Source organism: Galeopterus variegatus, unplaced genomic scaffold, assembly GCF_000696425.1.
Source record: "Galeopterus variegatus unplaced genomic scaffold, G_variegatus-3.0.2 Scaffold2418, whole genome shotgun sequence".
Classification (NCBI taxonomy): Eukaryota; Metazoa; Chordata; class Mammalia; order Dermoptera; family Cynocephalidae; genus Galeopterus; species Galeopterus variegatus.
Genome location: NW_007728529.1, coordinates 5,660 through 29,485, shown reverse-complemented (window position 1 = coordinate 29,485; position 23,826 = coordinate 5,660). Strand labels below are relative to the sequence as shown.

Sequence of the window (23,826 nt, the reverse complement as noted above, 5' to 3'; positions counted from 1 at the left end):
CACAGCTTAGAGAGCTAGACGCTCATGAATCAAGTCCTAATGAGAAGAATTTATTGCCAAGAATTTCTGAAAAATATGAGACTTTATCACATCCTGAGGGCTGCCTGAATTCTTGTTGTCAGGAAGCAAGAACAAGTCATGGGGCCCCAAGCCAAGCCACCGGGACAGCAAGCCAAGCCACCAGGACAGCAGTGGTGAAGCTGGCCTCAGCCTCCTCAAGTCAACAGATTCCTGGGAGTGGGGCGGGACTGAGTCGGTTTCTTAAACCTCCTAAGGGAACTTCTCAGAGCCAGCCCAGAATCCAGTGACAGACTGTGCCCCTAATTTTCTTCCAGGGGGACAGAGCTGATCATAAACAAGATGGACGTACCAGTCAGACTCCAGCAAGGACAGAGAAGGTTCAAGTGTGTGTCTCTTGTGAGAAACACTGCATCTACTGTCCGCTTCCTCAAGGGAAAGAATTTTTAAATCTGGTGAACAATTCTCTCTCCTGTTATAAGGGCCAAAGGATATGAAATTTAAAATCTGATGTGTTGGGCCCCTTGAGGATCTAAATTCTCCGGCTGAAGGGTTTCAAGAAGCTGCATGGAAAATGCCACTGGCAGGAGCCAGGCACTGTGCACGGGCTCTCTGCATGGGAGGGACAGAAAGGTGGGAGAGTCTCCTAATGGCCCTCTTGGAAGAGGACTATAGAGATCTAACTAGGTAGAAATATAGCAGAAACCAAAGTACAGTTCCACTCCTCCAACTCCCCACACCACCCCCGGGGGCTCTCCTGCAGAGAGCCAATGGATCTGCATAATCACAGCTGGGTCTCAGATGGGAGGTTAGGGAGAAGAGATAAAGAGAGGCTGCACTGGTTGGGTTGGAGAAAGTTCTGGAGAGGGGCAGCAACATGGGGAGCAGCTGTCCTGTGTGGGAGATATCAAGAGAGGTAGAAAGCAGGAGAGACCTTTGCAGTAGCTGAAGACTGTTAACCCCTTTTGGTGATTCCTTGAGAGACTGCAATGAAACAATGGGCTTTCTGCTAGTTTTTAGCTGTCTGACTGCTAATTTGGGGCCACCACTCCCAGCTAAGTTTGGGCCACGTGGTACAGGCCGATAGTTGGTCAGGCTGATAGTTGGTAGCTCTCCACCAAATAGCTACTCTCCCTTCCTTTCTTACTGCCCAGAATAAAGACCCATTTCTCACGCTTACTTCATCTGAATGAGATCCAGGAACTAAGTTTTGGCCAATGGAGACATAAGAAGTGTGTCATTCCTAGAAAGCAGCACACAGGTGTCCTTCCACCCTTCCTCCTGCTTGGTGACTGGAATGAGGCTGGAGCCCCAGCAGCTAGCTTGAGCTAAGAGGTGGTGTTGATGAAAGCTACCACTAGGTGCTGGAGCAGAGGACAGCCAGCCAGGGCTGCTGATGACCGTGGAGCTATCCTTCAAAACACAGAATGTCTACTGCCACGCTTCTTTTCAGTGAGAAAGGAATGCATGTCTCTCCTGTCTAAGCCACTGATGTTATGGGGTGTTTTGATATACTCAGCTGAAACTAATCATAACTGAGGCAGGCCATGAAGCATCTGGCATATAGGAGTTATGCAACACATTTTCCACATCCTCTGGAGTTCTGCCACTTGGTTTCAGTGCCTGCATATACATTTGTGTGTAAAGATCTGCTGTGCCATCTGGTAGCACTGCTTTAATTATCCTAGGTTAATGAGAAAAGAGCAAAGATACAGCTAATACATAAATAATATGTTCATGCAAAGTGAAGGCCAAACTATATCATGGCATATGTACAAATAAAGTCTCTGCAGTAGTAAAATAGAACACATGGTGGAATAATTGCTCTATCCTTAGGGAAAATAAACTATAAGCATGTGAAACGCAAATGAACCTGCACCGTGGGCAGTCAGTGCTACACATTCTTGTTAATGGTGATTCTAGTAAAATAACAATCTATTATAATGAATTGATATCACTAATTTTTTTATTCTATTTTTATCTTTTGTTTTGATTTCTAAATGGGTTATGATTTCTTAACAGTAAATATGTAAAAAGATTAAGAAATTTCTATATAGTTTTAAGTTTGTACATAAGTAAGAAATATTATAATAAGATTATTTTAACTCAACACAAGTAGGGGATTGTTTGCCTGCCAAATTAAAATTTACTAGTTCATATGAAAAGGTCTACTTTTTCTTGATCTAGAATTCAGGGGAAATTTTACTGCATGGATATTAAAGGCAGAGATTTGGATAAGCTAGGAGTCAAGGTCCTCAACCATGGTTTTGCAACAGACATGGAAACGCATACAAAAACCCACACACAGATATTCATAGCAGCCTTATTAGTGATATCCAAAAAGTGGAAACAATCCAAATGTCCATCAAATGCTGGATGAACAAACAAAATGTGATATAGACACACAATTGAACACTGTTCACCCATAAAAAGGAATTGTGACAGTTAATTTTATGTGTCAACTTCGCTGGGCTACAGTGCCCTGATTTAGTCAAACATTATTCTGGATGTTTCTGCAAGGGTGTTTTCAGATGAGATTAACATTTAAATGGGTAGACTTTGAGTAAAGCACATTGCCCTCCATAATGTGGGTGGACCTCATCCAATCAGTTGAAGGTCTAAGTGGAACAAAAGAATGACCTTCCCTGAACAAGACAGAATTCCACCAGCAGACAACTTTAGACTTGAACTGCAATGATGGCTCTTCCTGGATCTCCTGACTGACAGCCCATCCTGCAGATTTTGGACCTGCCAGCCTCCATAAGCATGTGAGCCAATTCCTTGAAATAAATCTCTGTCTACATATGAAGGGTCTTCAAAAAGCTCATGGAAGGATTCGTATTATCTTTTAACTCAATTTTTTCACAGAAGCAATAGGAAGCTAGGAGAGAGACATGAAATGGGTTCTTCCTCAGATCCTCCAGAAGGAATCAAGCCCATCAGCACCTTGGTTTCAGACTTCTGGCCTCCAGAATAAGTTTCTGCTCTACTAACACCCACCTTGTGGTAATTGGGCAGCCCTAACAAACTAATACAGTAAGGCCATTTTTGCTAATGTTCAGAAATGTTTCTTTATGAATAGTGAAATTCATATAGGACAAGCTTGGGCAATGTACAAAGATGGATAGATGGTGTCATTAGTCTGTCTTGGACACTAATATCAGGTGTCTTAAATAAAAAAATAAAAAGCTATTTTGCATCTGAAATCTCATAAATGCATGAAGTTGGCATTCACTGTGTTAGTAAGTTACAGAGATCTCTATTCTCCACTGGAAGGCAGACTTAGCATTGTATCTGAACATTTAGGGGCCTAAGCAGTTCTTGAGTCAGTCAAACCCAGTCTCTCCTATACTTTTCCTAAATCTTATCTGTAAACAGGTGTGGATCTGTTTATCCAAAATAAAACAAAAAAGTAAACACAGAAGCCAACTTTACTTACTTTCCCTACTCTCTTCCCCTTTCCATCCAAGTATTGCGGAAGAGTAGCACATCGTCTTTGTTTCCACTTCCTTTGATCCCTCAGCCTACTAAAACTTGGCTTGTTCTCAAAGCCCTCACCCACCACCACGACAACCCACTACTATACAGGCTTGAGTCACTGATTTTCCAGAGCCGAGAGTAGGAGATATTCCCCTAGGCTTTATCATATTGCTGCACTGGATACTATGGGTCAGAGCCTCATTCTGAAGACCTCTGCTCTCTCCCTATCTCTCTGTTTCTTTTCAGTCTCTTTCCTGACAATTTTACCCTCCCTCTTAAAATCCTCCTATGGCTCCCCAGGACCCGGAGGATAAGTCCAAGCATCTTAGCATGGCATACGAGGCCCTTGTGATCTGGCCCCTGCCCACTGCCCAGCTGCTTCCATCACTCCCTGCCTCCCTGAAATTACCATGATGCCATCAGCAACCAGTTAGACCTTCTATTCACCCGTGTCACTGCATTTAATTGCCATGCATTAGCATCCTCTAATCCAATCTATTGTTCCTTGATCAGAAGCAATGTTGTGCTAAAAACCATGACAGCATTGGGAAGTGATCTATATTTGTGAAGTCTTGGCAAGTTTTATCAGAAAGATACAGAAGACGATTGCATTTTTTCAATATGTGTTCAAGAAAGACTGTACAGCTCTTGATTAGCCATACCGTGTCTACACAGAACCTCCTCCCTATGGGTAAGAGGGACTCTTCAAAAGTATTAGGTCAGGTCTATAAATTCTCCTTACTGTTTTCTGGAGCCCAACCTTTTGCTTTGTTTTCAAAGGTTTTGTTGCACCTTAGCTATAATTGCAAAGTTCCCTTCCCTTTTTTGTTCCGTGACATCCCCCCATTATGAGCTGTCTTTACACTGATTTCCATTTCTTTAGCTTTTCCTTCCTGGCTTCCTTGGAAGTATTTAGGGTCCCTTATTCTCTCTAACAAAGTAGTGCTCCCATAGCCCCATAAGCAAGGAAGTCAGAGAGGGGTGGGCACCTCCAGCCTGGAGACGAACAGCTGTGCCTCCTGCAGGCAGGAGCAGCTGATACAAGATTCCAGCCACACTGACTTTAGCATAATCTGTGCAGTCCTTTGGAAATAAGGAACCAACTCCCCACCACCATCACCCCAAACTGTTAGAGCAGCTGGTATTTGCAACCAACCGTATCTCCTCGAGTTTAAAATTTGTTTTCATTCATGCATTACTCAACCTATTGGGAATTCTTCCCTCCCCTCCTTCCTGAGATGGTGTCTGGTGGAGGAAAATCATTGACGTGCTAGGACAGATGATTCTGGTCTTCATGCTGCCCCTACATCTCTCCCGTTATCTGCTATGTGACTAGTGAAATCTGTGAAGTTTCACTCACCAGAGTCAAGTCCCTGTCATTGCCCTTTGCTCTTTCGAAGCTTAGCTGTAACTGGCATGGATCATAGTTTAGGTGATTGCCCCAGAGCCTCTGATGGAGGGCCACTTTGTCCCGTCCTTACAGCACACACTCCCAGCTCCAGGGAATAGGGGTGCAAACTAGGCACCTTGCCTCAGCACCTCCTGCAGCCCCCTCCGGCCAGAGTGGGAGCAGCTGATGCTGACTATGGGGCTTCCATCCACCCCCACCCCCTCTACACACCCCACCCCAGGTCAGTCTCGAGGTGTGAGGGGGTGTTGAAGATACTTTCCTCTGATGTTTTCTCCCACCATGGCACCCCCTCAGAGCTTTCCCTTGCTTCCCCTTTTTTTGTATTCAGATATGTCCCCTCCTCTGGGCCATGCCTGCCCTCCCCTTCTCTAGGGAAACACGCCTCAATTTGGTGACCTAATCCTGATGGCAGGAGGGCTTCAGGGAGGGAAGAGCTAATTACTCAGAAGGGAAAATACAGTGGGAAATATTTCTGAAATATTGTCCCTGCTACACATATTCAAGGGCTGGCTTAGTTCCAGATTCTTCTTCCCTACTGGTCTGCTTGCAGATTTGGAAACAATCCAAAAGTCAGTTTCAGGGCACTCATCTGCAAAGAGCCAGGATGTTATCTTCCACTGTGTTCACAGTATGTATGTGGTGGGGACGATGTGTGCGTAGTAAGGTACGTGTTATTGCCAGTGGCACACATGCATGACATTTAAATATCTTGATTAAATTCTTGTAAGTTTTCATTTCTTTCTTCTTTGTATTAATTAGAAGTTGAACACCTGGAAGCCAGGGACTACCTGTCCCTCTACACCCCCCGCACCACACTCAGTATGATGTATCCTACAGGGCACAACATAAGTACCATTGCCTGCCTGACCCTTCCCAGCAAACAGTTGTATCCATTTGTCATTTCTTCCTAAGCCAATTGCTGTGTGATAAATCTCCACATCATCCCTAATGGCTCAGTCACCCACACTCTGAAGAAGTGTTTTTATTTTCTGTGCTTAACATCACCCCCTTCTTGACTGATCTCACACACAACAATGACAGCTTCACTTCAAATATTGGAGACACTAAATTTATGTAATATTCTGATTTGTGTAATTTTTGTATTTTTTCCACAATTCCAGAAAATCAAAGGAAGTTTTCATATTTTTTCTTTTTTTTTTTTTTTTCTGATGTGCCCACTATAAGGCTACCATTCTCTTGCATCACTTTGATGGTAACTAGAAAAAGCAGAAACGAAGGCGAGCACTTGCCTTAAGCTCATTGGTGTCAGCCAGCTTGGCTTTGAGCTCAGTGTTGGATTCTTGGCACGTGCTCAGCTCCTTCTGCAGCCTCTGCAGCTTCTTCTCTAACTTACTGACGGTGAGATGGGCCTCGTCCCTCTCCAAGGCCAAGGCCTTGCGCACCTGCTTCTCCTCCTCCAACTGGGCTATTTTCTGCCGAAGGAGGTTCATGTGCAGTTCTTTGCTCTCCAGTCTTTCTTTCTGAGCCTTTAGCTGGTTTGATACAAACAGGGACTTTTTAAAATAATTGAGCGGTCAGTAAATACAAATGAATTATCCAGATAATGTTGATCTTTATCTCCACTTCAATAAGGCTAATTTGTAACTCAATGAAAAAGGTCATTGAATTCCTTTTCCTGACTACATTTTTTATTCAAATTTTTTTCCAAGAATTAATTTTGTAGCTGTAAAGTATGGGACAAAAGAGCCACAGAAAATGTGCAAAGGAGTCGGCTTTCAACATCTGATTTTCTCCAACATTATGTGCATCATAATAAAAATGTGAAATTACTTTTAAAACTACTAAAATGGGGTTATCAAGAGCAGAATATAATAAGACAGAAAGATAAAATCCTCTCCAACATCCCGTGGTGACAATACCTGCACTGGTGTTTTCTGAAACAAGATAGAGTGTTCAAATTAGTACTGCTAACCTAGACTGGCTAATTTCAATCCCTTACAACTGGGCTGAGTAGCATACAACATGAGAGGTTATATATTTTTAAAGTATGATATACCAAGAAGATTTTTAAGAAAGCTCTGTTCATACATTTAAAATCTTAGAAATAGAGGGTCTTTAAGAAGGTTTTAGTTCAAGGGTGTCTTTGTTATTTGCCTGTCATTATAAAATCTACAAAACAGGCAGAGAACAAGGTCCTCAAACAGTGCCTATCATTGGCAATCAAACCTGATGAAGGAAATTTGAGCAATTTTTAGAAAATGACTATGGACTCTAAGACAAAAAAAAATCCTCCTGGGCTCCACATATCACAATTAATGAGCAGAATATTAATATTAAATACAGAAACCTCTGTCATCTGTTACATACATTGGGAATCAGAATCATGTAGAATTAGTGAATGTTCAAGCTGAAGATCGTCACATTTTTCCTAATTATCTACTCTGCATTTGTAAAGTGTTAGAAGGTGGGAAGGACTTACTAAAATGCTGCTTCGAGTTTCTTGCATAAAAGTGACAGCTGTGCCCACACCCAGATCACTTTCTAACAAGGCCCTTTTAATAGTTCTCTAACCAAACTTCCTTTCCTGATCTTCTTCATGTCAAATTCCACTCTATTATAAATTTACACTGGAAAGTTCCAAACACTGGTAATTTTAATAATTTTGTAATACTTAAGAAGGAATGGTGTTGGATATTGAGAATGAAAATCAATATCTAAGAACTTTACAAAGAATTGTAGCTCAATTTAATGGTAACAAGATTTATCTGCTTTCCTTTACAAACTATTCCTCAAGATGCAGTAAATGGAGAAGAGGCTAAAGGTGAATAGAACATCTTTTGTGAGCCAACGGTTCAAAAATGTTATTTATTAAAAATTAATAACCCCTTAGGCAGGTATTATCCCCATCTTAAATATGAGGAAATAGAGACAGAAGAACATATAATTTGTCCAAGGTCACTCAGTTTGTTGGAGCCAAATTAGGAATCCAGATGTGACTCCTTACAGTCTCTACACTAGAATTCTACCATGGACTGTTCTCCTAAGAACTGTTATAAGGACACATCTGTGTTTTCCTTTCTTGCCCCAATACCACTAATTATACCATTAATAATTATATTTTTATCCCTTTCATCCATTCATTCATTTATTTAGTCTAAACTGTTTCTAACTCTTCCTTCCAGTGAGTGAAAAGTAAGCCCTTCTCTCTACTTCTAGTCCAATAGAGCTTATAAATGCAGAGACTGATAGCTGTTCCCCCAGTTCTCTTCTCCTGGAGTAAGAGAAACTGTGGAATTTTTTCTAACTAGGCAAATAGCTACCCAGAGTAAGGCTATATTATACATTAGCAAGCCTCCCTTGCAGCTATGTTTGACTATCAGAACATATTCTGGCCGTGGGGTACAAACACAGTCCACGTAACAAATTTGGGTGCCTTCTTCAAAAGACACCTCTTGCATGTACTTTTTTACACTCTTCCTCACCTCTTTCTCATCCTCTGCCTACAATACAGATAAGATAGTTCTGCACACCATTTTGAGCCAGGAGGATAAGGGCCACCCTAGGAATGGAAAAATCAATGACCTGAAATGAGCCTGGTCCCTTGAAGACTTTACAGAGCAGAGCTGCCATCGCAGCCCTAAGTGCTCTATCTCCAGAAATTCATGGGAAGAAAGGAAAAAACACTTCTACTTGTTTAACCCACTGTTCTTGTGGGCCTCTCTTACTCACAGTGAAACATAACTTTAAGTGACAGACATATTTACCAACTCTTCAGACTTGAAATTGAGCCTCAAATTCTAAATACTTATTTTTAGAATGTTTCCTATTATAAATGGTAAATATGATTGGGGTAAATTATTTTTCAATATTTAGGTTTTTCAGAAATTCTTTCTTTCAATACTAGCAAGTTTCAATGTCCCCTACCTTTCTCTGTAAATTGTGGGCTATAGTCTTGTTTTCAATGACTGCATTGCTCTCAAGACGGACCAGCTGCTCGGTGCGAGCTAAAACTATATCCAGACGCATGTCAAAGCCAAGTTCAGCAGCCATCTGGTCCAGTTTCATTTTCTCTGAAAGCTGATCTAGAAATTTAAGATACTAAACCAAAGAACAAAAACAAAAAATGGCACACAAAAGTAAAGTTAATGGGTGATCTCACAGAATTTTTCTCTTTCTCTCAAGCTTACAGGTAGTTCTCTTTAAACCCAGCATGGAAACTGTACTCTGATCCCAATATTTGATGAATTTCTGAACCACCCTACCAATTCTCTGCCCTGATTCTGGTCCAAATACTCATGACTCTCCTGGTCAGTGACCTTGATGTTCATTCTGTTATCCACTCTTCTTAACCCTGCCACATGACAAACGTGGCTATGTTCCCAATTGCGTCCTCATCTCTCTGTGTTGGCAACGAGCTCCAGCCACACCCCTACCAAACTAATCCAGCCCCTGCTATCTACCCATCATTCATGCACCTTCCATGGGAATTTTTCCCACCTAACTGGGCCCTGGCCTCAAAGCTGGAAATGGGCAATTCAACCAGTTGCCACTTTACTCTTCTTGGGCTCTCCAGACAAACAAAATTTGAAAAACATTTTTTTTAAGTTAAAATGCTTTAGAAAAAGTGTTTAAAAGTGTTTGATGCATCAAAGTTAAATGAACAACATCCTAAAATAGAACTGTATGAAGAAAGCCGAGGCTCACATTTCACCAGACACAAGTTACAAAGCTGTGGAAGCGTCTTCCTTCACTGGGCTTCTGTGACGTAGCCACCGTGCCCAGACACAACAATGCTTACTAAGTGCTTGCTGCATGAGTAAATCAATTAATGAGCTTTCTGTGTCATAATTTCATGACTTGGTCTTTATCTTTGATATTTTCTTCTCCTTGCAATAATGTCTCATCGATCTAGCATTTTGGGGAAATTAAATGTTTAAATAAGTATAATTTCCTGCCAACTGAAGCATACTAGCTTAAAGTCCAGAACTATCTATATTCTAATCATCAGGATGAAATTATTTGTAAGTGTATTTTTTCAATTTTTCTAAATAGCCTATAAATTGTATAAATACAATTTAATCTCTTCTTTATAAGACAGTCATTACTAATATCGCTTACTGTATTGTGCTACGACACTACAGGTTGCTTTAGTCTCTGCATCATAGGTTATCACCTCTTAATGCAGTATCAGCTCTCTCTTTGGAACTTCTATTTTCTAATCTGTGTGTTTGAAAGTGACCTAACAGCTATTGCTTGTACTTTACATAAAATAGAGTCGTTACCATTTATGTGAAGGTATGAAAGCTTCTTTTCTCTATTCTACATGTGACCCTCCACTTAGCATACAAGGATCACAACAGGCAAAAAACAATTAAGACAAGACCAAGCCAAGACCCAAAAGAGGAAGTGCCTATTTCAAGGATCTTGGCTATAGCTCAGAAGATCGAGGTTTCTAGAAACTCGTAACTCCATAGAAGTGAAGGATTACTGTATATTTTGTCCATTCGAATCACGGTTGAGCATGACTAAGAAACTGTGCCTTCTGCTCTATTTTGTGCAAGCCTAGATTCCCTGAATTTAGCATTTAAACTCTATACAACTTTGTTTTTCAATTTTACATGATACTATTCTTACTAGAATATGCATTTCATATGCAGTTATCTATGGAAAATTCACCACAGACAGAATCAGTTTGTGTAATTTGCCTTCATAACTGAGAGTTATTTTGGGATAATTCCAATTAAAATTAATGATTCACTTATACTGAGGGCAGGGAAGAAACACCAATCCACCTGAAATCCTTGCCTTTGATCTATTTCTTCTGTACTTCAAATAATTTGTATTGACTCTTACTCTAGGCCCTGGAGAAAGACAGAAGAAAAGGATTTCCCCTGACCTCAAGAAGCTTGGAATACTTGGAGAAGAAAAATTTTAAAACCACCCAGTTAGGGTGGGAGGTGCCATGACAGAGGCAGGCACATGCTGTTTGGGGAGCATGAGGAAGACTGCCAGAGGAAGTGATGTCTGAGCTGAGTCTCAAAGGGACAGAGATTACCAGGTGAAGAAGACGAGGAGACATTCCATCAGTGAGACTAGCTGTGTAAACTATGACCTACCAACGAGGCCAAAGCAATGTAGTTACAGATCTGCATGTAGGCTCAGCAGTCACTCACAACAGACCCTGCCAGGACCCTACTGGTCCCTGGAGGCTTCTGAGTTTGCCCCAGTTGGCAGGAGAGGTTGCAGGTGAGAGGGGAACTGGCCAGCTCACGGAAAGTGGATCCGTGGGAAAAGAAGGAATCTACCTGGTCCTGAGGGCCACAGAGAGCCACTGAGCACTCTCAAGATGGAGAAAGAGAACATTAGACATGCATTTTATGAAGACCTCTCTGGCAGCATTGGGGAGAGTAAACTTCAAGTGTGGAGACCAGGGCAAGGAGATCAATTAGAAGATTGTTTCCACAGTCCTCACAAATTAGCACAAGGCGTGGAGCTGAAACGCTGCTGCTGCATGGAGATGGGGGGCAGGTGGAGATGTCGCGAGGGGACGAGATGTGCAGGGTTTAGGCACTGACTGGAAATTGGCAAGCAGGGAAGATGTTTGGGGTAAATGGAGGCAGATTACTGCCATCACAGAAGCAGGAGAGGGACAAATGTGAGGAGAGGTCATTTCAATTTTGAATATATTTAGGTGTTCATGGACCATCTAGATGGAGCTGTCCAGTAGGCAGTTAGATTGCTACCAATTTACCGTACTGTTCTCAGTTGCAGTATTTCTTTTCAAAATCAAAGTTTCAACCAACACACCTTTTAAAATATTTAATAGGGGCCAGCCCGGTGGCGCACTGCTACAGTGCGCCACTTGGGAGCGCGGCGGTGCTCCCGCCGAGGGTTCGGATCCCACATACAGACCGGTTCCCGCTCACTGGCTGAGCGAGGTGCGGGCGCAACACTGAGGGTTGCGATCCCGTTGCCGGTCCCGGTCCAGTACGGGCGTGACACTGAGGGTTGCGATCCGTTGCCGGACACGAAAAAAGACAAAAAGGAAAAAAAAAAAAATTAAAAACTTTTCTGTGCCAGAGGACCCTATAAAGAAAATTAGAAGACAACTAAATGGGACAAAATATTTGCAAATCATATATAATAAGGGACTTGTATTCAGAATTATAAAGAACTCTAATAACTCAATAATAGAAAAATAAAACAATTAAAAAATGGGCAAAGGATTTAAATAAACAATTCTCCAAAGAAGATATAGAAAAGGCCAATAAGTACATGAAAAGATGCTCATTTGTTATTAAGAAAATGCAAATCAAAACCTCAATGAGATACCACTTTACATCCATTATATGGCTACAGTCAAAAAGAGAGGCAGTAACAGGTTTTGGAGAGGAATTAGGGAAATTGGAATCCTCATACATTGTTGATGTGAATGTAAAGTGGTTCAGCAATCTTGGAAATAAAATAATAAAAAATAAAATAAAATATTTAATAGAAAAAAGTCCCTTCACCTTCCCAAATTTCTCAAATTTATCCCGTCTTTATTTACAAAACCACTACTTGGTCCAGACCCTTATTGTCTTCTGATGTAGACTATTCTAGGAAGCTCCAGACGAGGTTCCCTACCTCTAGTCTCTAGACCCTCCAAGCCAGTCTGCCTCAAGAAAAACCTTTCTTTTACTCAAAAACCTTCTGTGGCTTCCCATTACCCATAGGATGAAGCCCAAGTAGTTAGCCTGCCCTGTCTCCATTATTTGCACCTGCCTCTGGTGCCGGCGCCCATCTCTGACCTCACCAAGCACCATGTTCCAGGCTCCGCACACCTCATTCATTTCCTGAGACATCTTCTCCCACCTCGATTCCTTCCTGTTCCCTCCACCGCAAATTCCTTCCTACCTCTCCTGCCTGACAAATTCCTACTCATTCTTTAAGGCCCCTCTCAAACATCACCCCTCCTGTGAAGACAGCTCCTTCCCGCACAACTTGGGAATAGGAAAGAAGTCATCACTCCTTTTTCTGAGCTCCTGTCAAATTCATACTTCTCTCTGTTATAGCTCTAGTTGTCTCAGCCACTAGACTACAACTGTGCACAGCCCTTTTGTGCATCTTTGCATATCCAACCCGCAATGTAGGCATGCTGCTTCCTTGGTTTTTTTCAAGTACAGAAGAATGAAAATGAATGAGTTTCTCAAGTGTAGTATTTTTCATGCCAAGTTCTGCACCTGTGCTCTTGATCCCTTCCTTCCTATGGACTTGCAGCCCACAAACTCTGTGGCTGTAGACTGAGCCCCTGGTGCTGTGCAGGTCTTGGCTCACCTCAGTGGCTGCTGGGCTGTGTGTGCTTCCCTCCCCCCCCCCCAAGGCCTTAGACTGGACCCCGGTGTCACAAGGGTCTGGTCTCAGCTCACCTCAGTGGCTGCTGGGCTACAGCCCACAAACTCTTAGCTCCCCATTTCATCCAACAAAACCCTCCTTTGATCCTGTTTTTCACAGCTACTGCCTTGTGCCTGTTTTTTCTTTGGTGTCCAGACTTCACTGTGGTCTACTCAGAAGTCTCTCCCGCTTCCTTTTCTAGTCACCTCTCCGCCCAAAGCGAACTAGCTCCATTCTCCACCACCCTACCAGAACTGCCTCTCGGAGGTCACCGGTGACCTCCCGCACTCCAGTCCTCGGTGTGGACCCTGCTCTCCCCACCCCACCTCCTCCCCCACCGGGTTATCAGCACCATCGTGTCTGAGTCTCTCCACTCTGCAATCTCAGCTCCTCAGAGACATCACATTATCTTTCTAAAATACTGTGATCCTCACAATCATTTATTACATTTCATACTCTACAGAATAAAGAGTACTCCGTCTTCATAATCCAGTCTCCCAGTCTTCTCTCTTGCCATAGCCCCAGCAAGAATACCCTGTTCCAGCCGTGTGAGATTAAGCACTCGGTGTTCTCTGAACACACCAGGCGTTTGCAGATTCCATGCCTTTGTTCAAACCGCCGCTCTCTCTACTACCCTCCTACTTATCCCTCAAAGACGAACTTAATTATCTTCTTCCCTGTAGAATCTTCCCTTTATGCAGAAGTTTCTACAGCACTTCATTAATTCCACACTTCTATTATAACACTTATAGCCTTATAGTACAGCAAATCCTCTGAATGTCTGTCTCCCCTGCTGAAAGATGAGCCTTTTAAGATCAGGAACTATGTTTTATGCTTTAGCCCTCTGAACCTTGAGGACCTCATATTTAATAGGCATTCAATAAACACCTGTTGAATTTAACTGAATTAATTTGAATCAAGAATCATTAGACAATAGGAAGAGACCCATTGTTCCTTGAAATTTGCTCATGACCCAGGACTTAACCAATTCAAATACTGTAAAATTCACAATCTTTTCAGGTAAAATTTTATACTGCCACAGATGTTTCCAGCCATGGACATGTCCTAAGGTTATTACTTTTTGTTTCTCAGCATTCATGGAGTCTTGCAAAACATCTCCAGAAACCAGCTCTCCCTCCAGGTATGTCAGCTGAGACTGAAGAGTCTCCAGCTTGTTTTCTGCTTTCTGGACCCTCTGTAGAGCTTTCTGGTGAAGCTCAGTTTCAATTCCCAACTGTTCAACAAGCTCAGATATTTGGGCTTCAAGCTGGGAGACCATCTGGAAACAAAGAAACAGAACAAGGATAAGCCTTGTTTTAGAAGCAACAAAGTGTTAAAATCTAGCGCTCAGCCTAAGCAGCATAACTATGTATGACACCAGCTTCCAAATTCTTTGTAAAAAATTAAATTTAAAATAGGTAATTGATAGCTGTATTTGAAATAAATTTTAAATTTTATTTTATCCTCTGCTTGAAATAAATCTGCATTCATTATCGAATAAAAATATTTCTGATTGGTATTTTTCATTTTTATATCATTTGTTCAACAGGTTAATCTATAAATATTAATGGATGACAATTACTTACCTCCAAAATTGCCCTTAATTTAGGAGTTTCAAAGCTTAGTTGAAAAATGAGTGACAACAAAAGTATTTTTTCAATCTACAGAAGAGTCGTTCTCCAGAGAAACTTTTCCACCACATATAATTGATTAAAAATTATACAGTGAGTTAATCTTGACAAGTAACCTTGAGATTTTATGGGGAATTCAAATGCAGAAATACATTTTTTCAAACTTTTTTTTTCAGCTTTCTATTGAGTATTGGTTACTCATGCCCTAAACTCTAGCGGTACTCACTCTACACTAAATAGTTGTGTAGTAAATGCCATTTTAGCATTTGAAGGGTCAAAATCTCTTTAATGCAGAGACTCTCAATAGGGTCAATGGCAATGTACAATAAGGCAAGGGAATCGGATTACCGTCTTTTTCTCAATAGCATAAAATCATTGCCCCTTCATCAAAGCCCTCTGAGGCTCTCCACAACCCCCCTAATCTGCCCAGTGCTTCCATCTTTCCCAGTTCCTCTCTGTCCTGATCACCTCCTTAAACCAAAAGCATAAATTTACCAAAGACCTCACGTACACTTTCAGAATACTCAAACTGATTTCACTAAATCCAGTTTTCATAAAACATTGAATTCAATAAAACCACCAAGTCTGGGGTGATAAATTAGTTTTCTTTTGATGGTTTATTTTGGAAGGGGAAAGGGGAAAAGTAGTAGATATTTACATGACATAACACTACAGTACCAATCTCACAGAAATTGAAACATCTTGACTGCTTTGGATTTTTTACAGTCTAAATTTTAAAAAAGAAAACAATTTCTGCTTGCCTATCTATAAACAATCATGCTTAAAGGCAAGAAGACATTCAAGCTGTCTTCAAATTTTCTGAAAGGCTATTATATGGAAGAACAATAAGATTCGTTCTGAGTTGCCCTCAGAACTTAGATTGACAGTCAATAGTTATAAGTCAGAGAATGAAGTGCACATCTACGTAAGGGAGAATTTTTCCCCAGTTCCTGTAAGATAAGACATGCCCATTATGAAATACTCATGAAGGACAAAAAAAAATTATAAATAAGCAAAAAAAAAAAAAAAAAAAACCCCTGCCTATCTATAAACAATCATGCTTAAAGGCAAGAAGACATTCAAGCTGTCTTCAAATTTTCTGAAAGGCTATTATATGGAAGAACAATAAGATTCGTTCTGAGTTGCCCTCAGAACTTAGATTGACAGTCAATAGTTATAAGTCAGAGAATGAAGTGCACATCTACGTAAGGGAGAATTTTTCCCCAGTTCCTGTAAGATAAGACATGCCCATTATGAAATACTCATGAAGGACAAAAAAAAATTATAAATAAGCAAAAAAAAAAAAAAAAAAATCCCCCATCATCCCGCCACCCAGAGGCAACAGCTATTAATTTTTAAATAATTTATTTTTATGCATTCTTAAAATATAGTCGCATATATATGCAACTTTGTGCTTTTGTTTTTACCTAATTATATTTTAAGCATCTCCTCATGCCATTTATAATTTTTATTTAGCATTAAGAATCTGTTGTGAGAATGTGTCATAATTTACTTAAGCATTCCTTTATAGGAAAGGGAAAACTTTCTAATGATTAGAGCTGTCTGAAGACACTGACCACTAGGTAGTGGATTCCCAGTCACTGGAGATGGCCAGAAGTTGGCCAACTATTTGTTAAGAATATTCCAGGGTAGACTCAGGTGCTACACAAAGAAGGTTAGACTACATGAGCTCTCAGCTCTCCAGTCCTGTGCTTCTACGGCTCTCAGGGTCTCTGTCTATAATTCAGTTAATTCTATACTTCTGTAGGTGTTTGAAATCAGATATTTGATAGTAACCTGTTCAGAACCATATCTGAGGAATTAAATTTCCCAAGGAAATGTTTAGTCATTACAGAATATGAGGCTCATTTCGTATTTCCTACTCTCAGTACTTACTAAGAATAGATCTGATCTAAATGCAAGAAAATGGTGTGCTTGTTTTGGTACAACTAACCTACAGCAAACTAATCTGCAGAAAAATGTCCATGAAACAATGTCCACAAGATGCTACCTCCCAGGGGGCTGGTTCATGTTATTCAAGGTATGACACGTGTTTCTGCACAACTGGAGATGAGGTTTACATTAGTCTCCACATAAGAAGTGAGAATTTCCACCTGAAGAGCCTTCAATACTTCTCTTATCCCACAGCTGACTTAGCAAAGAGAATGAACCCAAAGAGAAAACAGATGCAGAAAACCTCATCAGGAGAGAGAGAGAACTGTGTGATCACTTAGCCATGGTCAGCACACTGCAGACCTTACTGAAACAAAGCAAAGCTTTCCGTAGAAACTGATCAGTAAGGACTGAAGCAGACAGCTTGATGTAGACCAGGCTGTGGGACAGGGGCTTTGGAGTCCCATAGCCCTGTCCCCACTATACCACTTATCAGAGTGTTAACTGAAACAAGTAATGAACCTCTCTGAAACTCATAGACTCTACTATGATGATGAAGTGAGCTGATCTAGACCATCTGAGTAGCATGGTATTCCACACCCAAATTAAGTTCAACACATCGCACCCATTTTTGTCATCAGAATTATGGTCTGTTGGATGGGTTCAGTTGTACTCTCTCACCATATGGTCTCGCCGTGAAAGAGTTAAAGAACCCTTCGGGAATTGTCCTATGTCATGTTTCTCAAACTATTTTCATCTATAGAGCTTTTTTTTTTTTTTTTCCAACTGGAAGTCTTTCTGGGAAGAACAAATTAGAGACAGTGGGCTTAAGTAAAGGTGAGAGGGCCCCACCTGCACCTGCATCCTGTGTGGACCCAAGGGTGTTCCATGGAACCTTGACAACTCAGCGGAGAATGACTTTTTAAGCCACTAATGTGTAGATGGCTGAACCATGCAGAATCTACCCACTGCAGTGCCAACATTCTTGTGTCCAGAGAGGAGCTAATAACTGAGAACCTCCCTGTCCTCCGTGGCACCACAGAACTTAGCTTCATGAGCTTATTTCACTGTCAGTGCATATACACCACCAGGTTTTTTCAGAGTTAAATTTACATAAATTTATTTGAATAAATTAACATTCTAATTTGACTCAGGTCTTGGGAACATTAAATGCCAGTGCCTGGTGAACGTGTGTGTCCCACCAAAACTGTAAACTTGTGTTGTTTTTTACACCAAGAAGTCTATAAAATAAATAAGCTTTGCTTTCCTTTTTTTAGTGTCATTTGTTAACATATATCTGATACGCTGTGGGACAAAATGTGTCAGGGATTTTAACATTAGAGGTGTAGGAAATGGGGAGGTGGGGTAATAAAAAATACATACTTCAATTTTTTAAACAAAAAGGCACTGAAGTAAACTATACATCAAGAACAAGCAGCACAGTTTCTGGAAGTAAAGTCATAATGCCCTAAAAGAATTAATTTATTTCCCAAGGACAAGTGTTTGTTGATTTCACCAGAGGCATTTTTGCCCTACGATTAAGCCAAATAGAAGCAAAAGAGCTCTACACTGAAGAAACAGCCACTTGGGTCACTTAAAGACCAGATATCCTTCTGAACATAAACAACTCTTTTCTGATTATTCAAGCTATAATTTTCACTTAGGAAAAACATAAAATAAGTTATCAGGTACCAGGAACTTCACACCAATCAAATTCTCCATCCCTCTTGTCAGTACGTGGCCAACGCGGCTGACTGGCTAACCTTACCCCCTCCTTTGTCTAAGTGAGTTTTTGTTTGGTGTTGAATTGGATCCCCCCAAAAGACATATGTTGAAGCCCCCTAGTACCTCAGAATGTGACCTTATTTGGAAATAGGGTCTTTACAGCAGTAATGGAGTTAAAACGAAGTCATTAGAATAAGCCCTAATCCAATATCACCAGTGTCCTTATAAAAGGGGAAATTTGGACACAGAGATGGACACACATGGAGGGAAGAGAGTGTGAAGACACAGGAAGAGCACGATCTATAAGCCAAGGAATGCCTGTGGCTGCCAGAAGCTAGGCGAGATGTACGAAACAGTCTTCACAGCCATCAGAAGGAACCGACCCTGCCAACACCTTGATTTTGGACTTCCAACCTCCAGAACTGTGAGACAATACATTTCTGTGGCTTAAGCCACCCAGTTCGTAGTACTTTATTACAGCAGCCCCTACAGAAACTGGGAAGGCTAAAATCTCTATCTGTTCACTCTCCCAGACACCCTTGTAGCTGGGGGTGACCATGTAATATAATTGGGGTTATGAAAGTCAGTGGAAGGCTGCTGGAAACATTCACTTTAGCAGGACGCAGGATTAAGAATAGAGCAGGAGAATAACGATGGGGCTCTGAGATCAGTAAGGGGAGTAGTGGGTTGTGAGTGAGCACATCTCAGATCCCCACGGCGCCTGCAGAGCCCCTAGGTCAAGAAACACTCCAGTGGAGGAGATAAAACCTTAGGTGTGCCTAAATCAGGGCAAAACAGCTGTCCACATAAATGTGAGTTTGTATTGATTTGTCTTTAATTTAGGAAATGACATAGAAATCAATCCTGCTTGTGTCCTCCCTATACCTAATCAGTTCTCATCCAGATGATTAGCCAGTTAGGAAACATTTAAAAGCACTTAAAAATACTTAAAACAAAACAAAACAAAAAAATTGCCTTAAAATGCCCAAGTAAAATCTGAAAATGTTGCAACTTTCTGTCATCCTGCAAGTCATTATTTCATAAACATCTGCTCTGGTGTCCTAAAATTTCAAGGCTAAATAACATCTAAATGCTCATTTAGAATTCCTGGGAACTCAGCAGTAGAACACTAAAACGCTGGTTTTCAATCGGGGGGTGGCTATTTTGCCCCCCCCCCCAGAGGACATGTAGCAATGTCTGGAGACATCTGTGGTTGTCACAAACTGGGGGGGAAGGGGGGAACGACTGGTGTCTAGTGGGTAGAAGTCAGGGATCCTGCTAAACATCCTGCAATGCACAGGACAGCCCCCCCCCCAACAAAGGATTATCCACTTTAAAATGTCACTATTGCCAAGGCTGAGAAACTCTGCTCTAAGGTATAGTAAAGCTTTTAAGAGAAAATTAAGTTTTGCCAGAAGCAGAAATGCAAGAAACAAATAGAAATGACTTATGGAAAAAGTGGGGGTGGTATCCTGAATTCTACTGAGAATTGCAAATACAGTAGAGGAAAAATGGATAGCACAGGGGTAAACAAGGAAAGCAACGTTCAAGAAGTAGGAGTCAGCATGAAGTGGGGAATTTGCCAGGTGGAGCCTGAACCTGCCTTGGGCCTTCGCATGGGTATGACTCAGCCATCGACAGTGCAGGTAGCCATGGCAGCGGCCAGGGAACGCAGCCTCCTCAACAAACAGATTCATCAATTTGTAAAGCTCCCATTCTTCAGAAACATTTCTAAGACAATATATGAAATCCATTTTCTCCTGATTTTACTTGAAAATGAGTCACACAAGACACCAGCTATATGCATGATTTTGGGCTTTTAAATAGGCAGAGCAGCTATTGGAAAAAATTACAGGGTAGGAAAGGCAGACAAAGGCACTAAAAAGACTCTGAATCATTCTAATTTATATGAGGAGTGGGAGGAGGCAGATCCAGCTTAACCAATTTACATCATTTTGCTTTAGAAAATAAACATATACATCACGCTGACCGTTGTATGCAGTGCTTCATATGCTGAAATTAAAATAGTTTGAGGAAAGTAACTGGAAGTATAGGAGGGGAAGCGATAAGATGAAATGGCAAAAGGCATTCGCTAGTGAAGGGCATCTGTTACCATTCAATAGATCAAGTTTTTCTTGACCCTATGCATAAAGTCCCTCCTCAGTGGACACCTCTCTGTACACTGAATCACAAGTAAACCTGAGCGACTCTCAGGACCCATACGCATTACAGGGTGGAGGTCGGCCAACAAGCAAGCCTCTGTGCACAGACACTTTACATCCACAAGAGAACCCTGCACTGAGGCAAAGGAGCCACTAGGGTTGCTCCTGAAGCATGCATGAATTTTGCAGAATTTTTTAAGGGAATTTAAATTTTTTGATCATTAAAGCAAATTTACAAGTGCAACCCTGAATTTTGAGTTAGCATTCACTCTGAGTTTTCTAGAAACATTAAAAGTTGGAAAAATACATTTTCTCTTTCAAACAAGCATGACATCAATAGAAGAAATAGCTCATAACTATACATGGAATTTGGATATCATTTTTACTTTAAAACTTCATTATTTAGAACTTCAAGAATTTGGATTTTGGGCCGAGCCCATGGCGCACTCGGGAGGGTGCGGCGCTGGGAGCGCAGCAGCGGGTTCGGATCCTATATAGGGATGACCGATGCGCTCACTGGCTGAACACGGTGCGGCCGGTCTCAAAAAAAAAAGAATTTGGATTTGATGATAATGTAAAGAGTCTGGGCTGAAGTTCACTCTAAGTAAAGCTTTATAGAAAATGAAAATTATTGATAAGTATAAACAAGAGGACAAAATTAAACTTTAGTCATATCTGCAAATTAAACCATTTTTTCCCATTTTTTAAACAGGTCCCCTAAAAGATGGTTCTAGGCATCAACGCATTATGAAAAACAGAAAGAGGGAGGAAAGGCAACAGCAGAAATAGTTAATATTTATTCTTGTGATGTGCCAGACAGTGTGTTAAGGACTTTGTAACAATGTTTTTCATTTAATAGTTACAATAAACAGTAACCTTTACAGGTAGATACAGTTATTGGTCTAAGAACCTCAATTCCAAAATCCAGTTTTTTTCGTAACTCATTTACTGATAAAGCCTGGCCTGACCTGGCCCAGTTGGACAGCAAACCCCAACCTGAAGGGACACGAGGCTATCTATAGTCTTCATTTATCCCACTTTGAGCTGCTCACAGGTTGCTGATGGGGTGCAGTCCCAGACCCTCCCCTGGAGAGCTGTGTACAGCTGCTTTCTGTATCACCTTTCTGTATACCATCTTCCCTTTCTAAACCCTGGAAAATCTGAATGAAAAAACACTTTGGGCCCCAAGTGTTTCAGATAAGGGTTTGGGGAGCCTGCGCTAGGCCCCTACAGCAGATGAGGAAACAAAATCTTAGAGGCGCAATCTCAGGAACCTGTCCGAGCTCACGCTGCCAGTGAGTGAGTGTGCGGTAGGGACAGGACCCCGCACCGGGAGGTCTGACCCAAGAACCCACAATGTAGTTAGCTGTTGCTTGAGTGTTTTTCAAGCCTTCCTAGGTACTATATCCAATTAAAAGGAAGAAAACCACATTTAAGTTATACTTTTAACCAATTCAGGTCAATCACTTGTTATTAGGTGTGCTAAGTGAATGCGTTCACTGTTCTTAAGAAGCTTGTAGGCAGCCATCGTTCACTCACCTTTTCCCTGCTTTCTTCCTGGCTGCCCATTTCTCGAATCCTCTCCAAAATGGTGTCTTCTGTGACCCCAGTCGTGCCCAATCTGCCCCTTAGGAGGGCTGCGATTTTCTCCTTAAATGAGGAGAACTGGCTTTGTGATGCTGCGGCTGCATCCAGACTGACCTTCAAATTCTTCTCCAGTTCCAAAGAACTTTTCTGCTGGAGGCTCAGCTCCTGCTTCGAAGCATCCCAGACCCGCTGGCCAGCAAGCAGCCTTTCTTGGAAGATCTTCACTTCCCTTTCAAGAGCTTCTTTTGCCTCTACAGCACTGAGCAAGTCCTAAAATAATTACAGAAAGTGAAGACAGTAACATTGGCAGCCAGCGAGGTACACCTGCCTTTACTATAGCGATTCATTTACCTTGCTTCCTAATGACTTCAAGGAGTTAGGGTAAAATGCCCATTCCATTTTTAACTCTAGTCAACCCCAGCATCTCTTCATAAAGTGGTTAGATTATAATGGCTATCTCAGGAAAATGCAGGTGTCTTAAAAACAGAGAGGGGATATAAAATCTGGGTTAGAGAAAAAAGGAAACTGATCCATAAGCCTTTTTTATGTGGACTTCTGGAAAGAGAACAAAAAAAATCATTGGATAACATACTAGTAGATTCAATCCATGCAATCCATACAGAAGTATCTGTTCTCAAGCTCAGTATACATGGAAATTGATTTTGAATAAATGGTAAACTCTCGGAGTCCCAACTAGGCACTAAAAATTATTTGAATAAAGATGCCTCCTTAATACCGTTTTAAATAATAGAGTAGCCGTCTCATAAAAGCATCATTGCATAAAAGAGAACCAGATTTTTCTTCCAATATTCATTGACAGTGTATCCCCTTATCTCATAAAGACAAAACTGGTACTGATAGAACCTAAAGAAAGTAGACAGAAATAATTACACATTTGGTGGGTGGGAGGATTAAAAGTAGAGGGAGATTAAGTGTCATAACAAGAAGAATAATCTTAAAGAATATAATGTGTATAACGGGATTCATAAAAATAATGAAGGGCAGAAAAAAGGTTACCTGAGCACTTACTTCTATTTACCATAATCTAGAATGGTCCAAAGAGGCACCAAAGGGCATCTTTAAAACAAATTTTTTTAAAAATCATTTGTTAATATCAAGTTCCAAAATAGGTGAATTCACATCAACTAAGATTAAGCAGTTAATTAACCAGCATTGCTATAGTATTGCTGCCTAGTTAACTGACAAAATGTATTTTTACTAAAAATAGTATGTTAGGGGCTAAAAGCACTGAAAAGAAACACAGTATCTCTGAATAACAGACTACATCTGAATGGACTGATACATTTCAAGCTGCTAGTTAAAATACAATTATCCCTTTTACATTAGAACTGGGCTTTCAAAGGAATTTATCTCCACCAACAGCTTAGAGACAGGAAAGAGGTTAGCTGAGACACCAGTTTTATAGAAAACATAACATCTTCCTTTTTTTCTTATGGTGATGTTTTTTTAAATTAAGGAAGTCTTAGGCATCAATTTGAAAGAAAGCCACAGAGTGCAGAGGTAGGTAGAGAAGCCAGCCCTTTTCAGAGATGTAATAACTAATTACGGAGCCTATTTGTAAAAT

The 23,826-nt window shown here is 41.0% G+C and overlaps 1 protein-coding gene across 1 annotated transcript in view; it reads right to left on the bottom strand.

Moving 5' to 3' along the window:
- Positions 1–22,511, bottom strand: part of CCDC170 (coiled-coil domain containing 170) — a gene marked incomplete at its 5' end in the record, with an annotated part of 32,113 nt that extends 9,602 nt beyond the window's left edge. The window contains 4 exons of the mRNA XM_008581638.1: positions 6,160–6,402; positions 8,795–8,968; positions 14,322–14,522; positions 22,194–22,511. Coding sequence (XP_008579860.1) covers positions 6,160–6,402; positions 8,795–8,968; positions 14,322–14,522; positions 22,194–22,511 — 936 coding nt within the window. The remainder of the gene's footprint in view (positions 1–6,159; positions 6,403–8,794; positions 8,969–14,321; positions 14,523–22,193) is intronic.
- Positions 22,512–23,826: the final 1,315 nt, after the last annotated feature.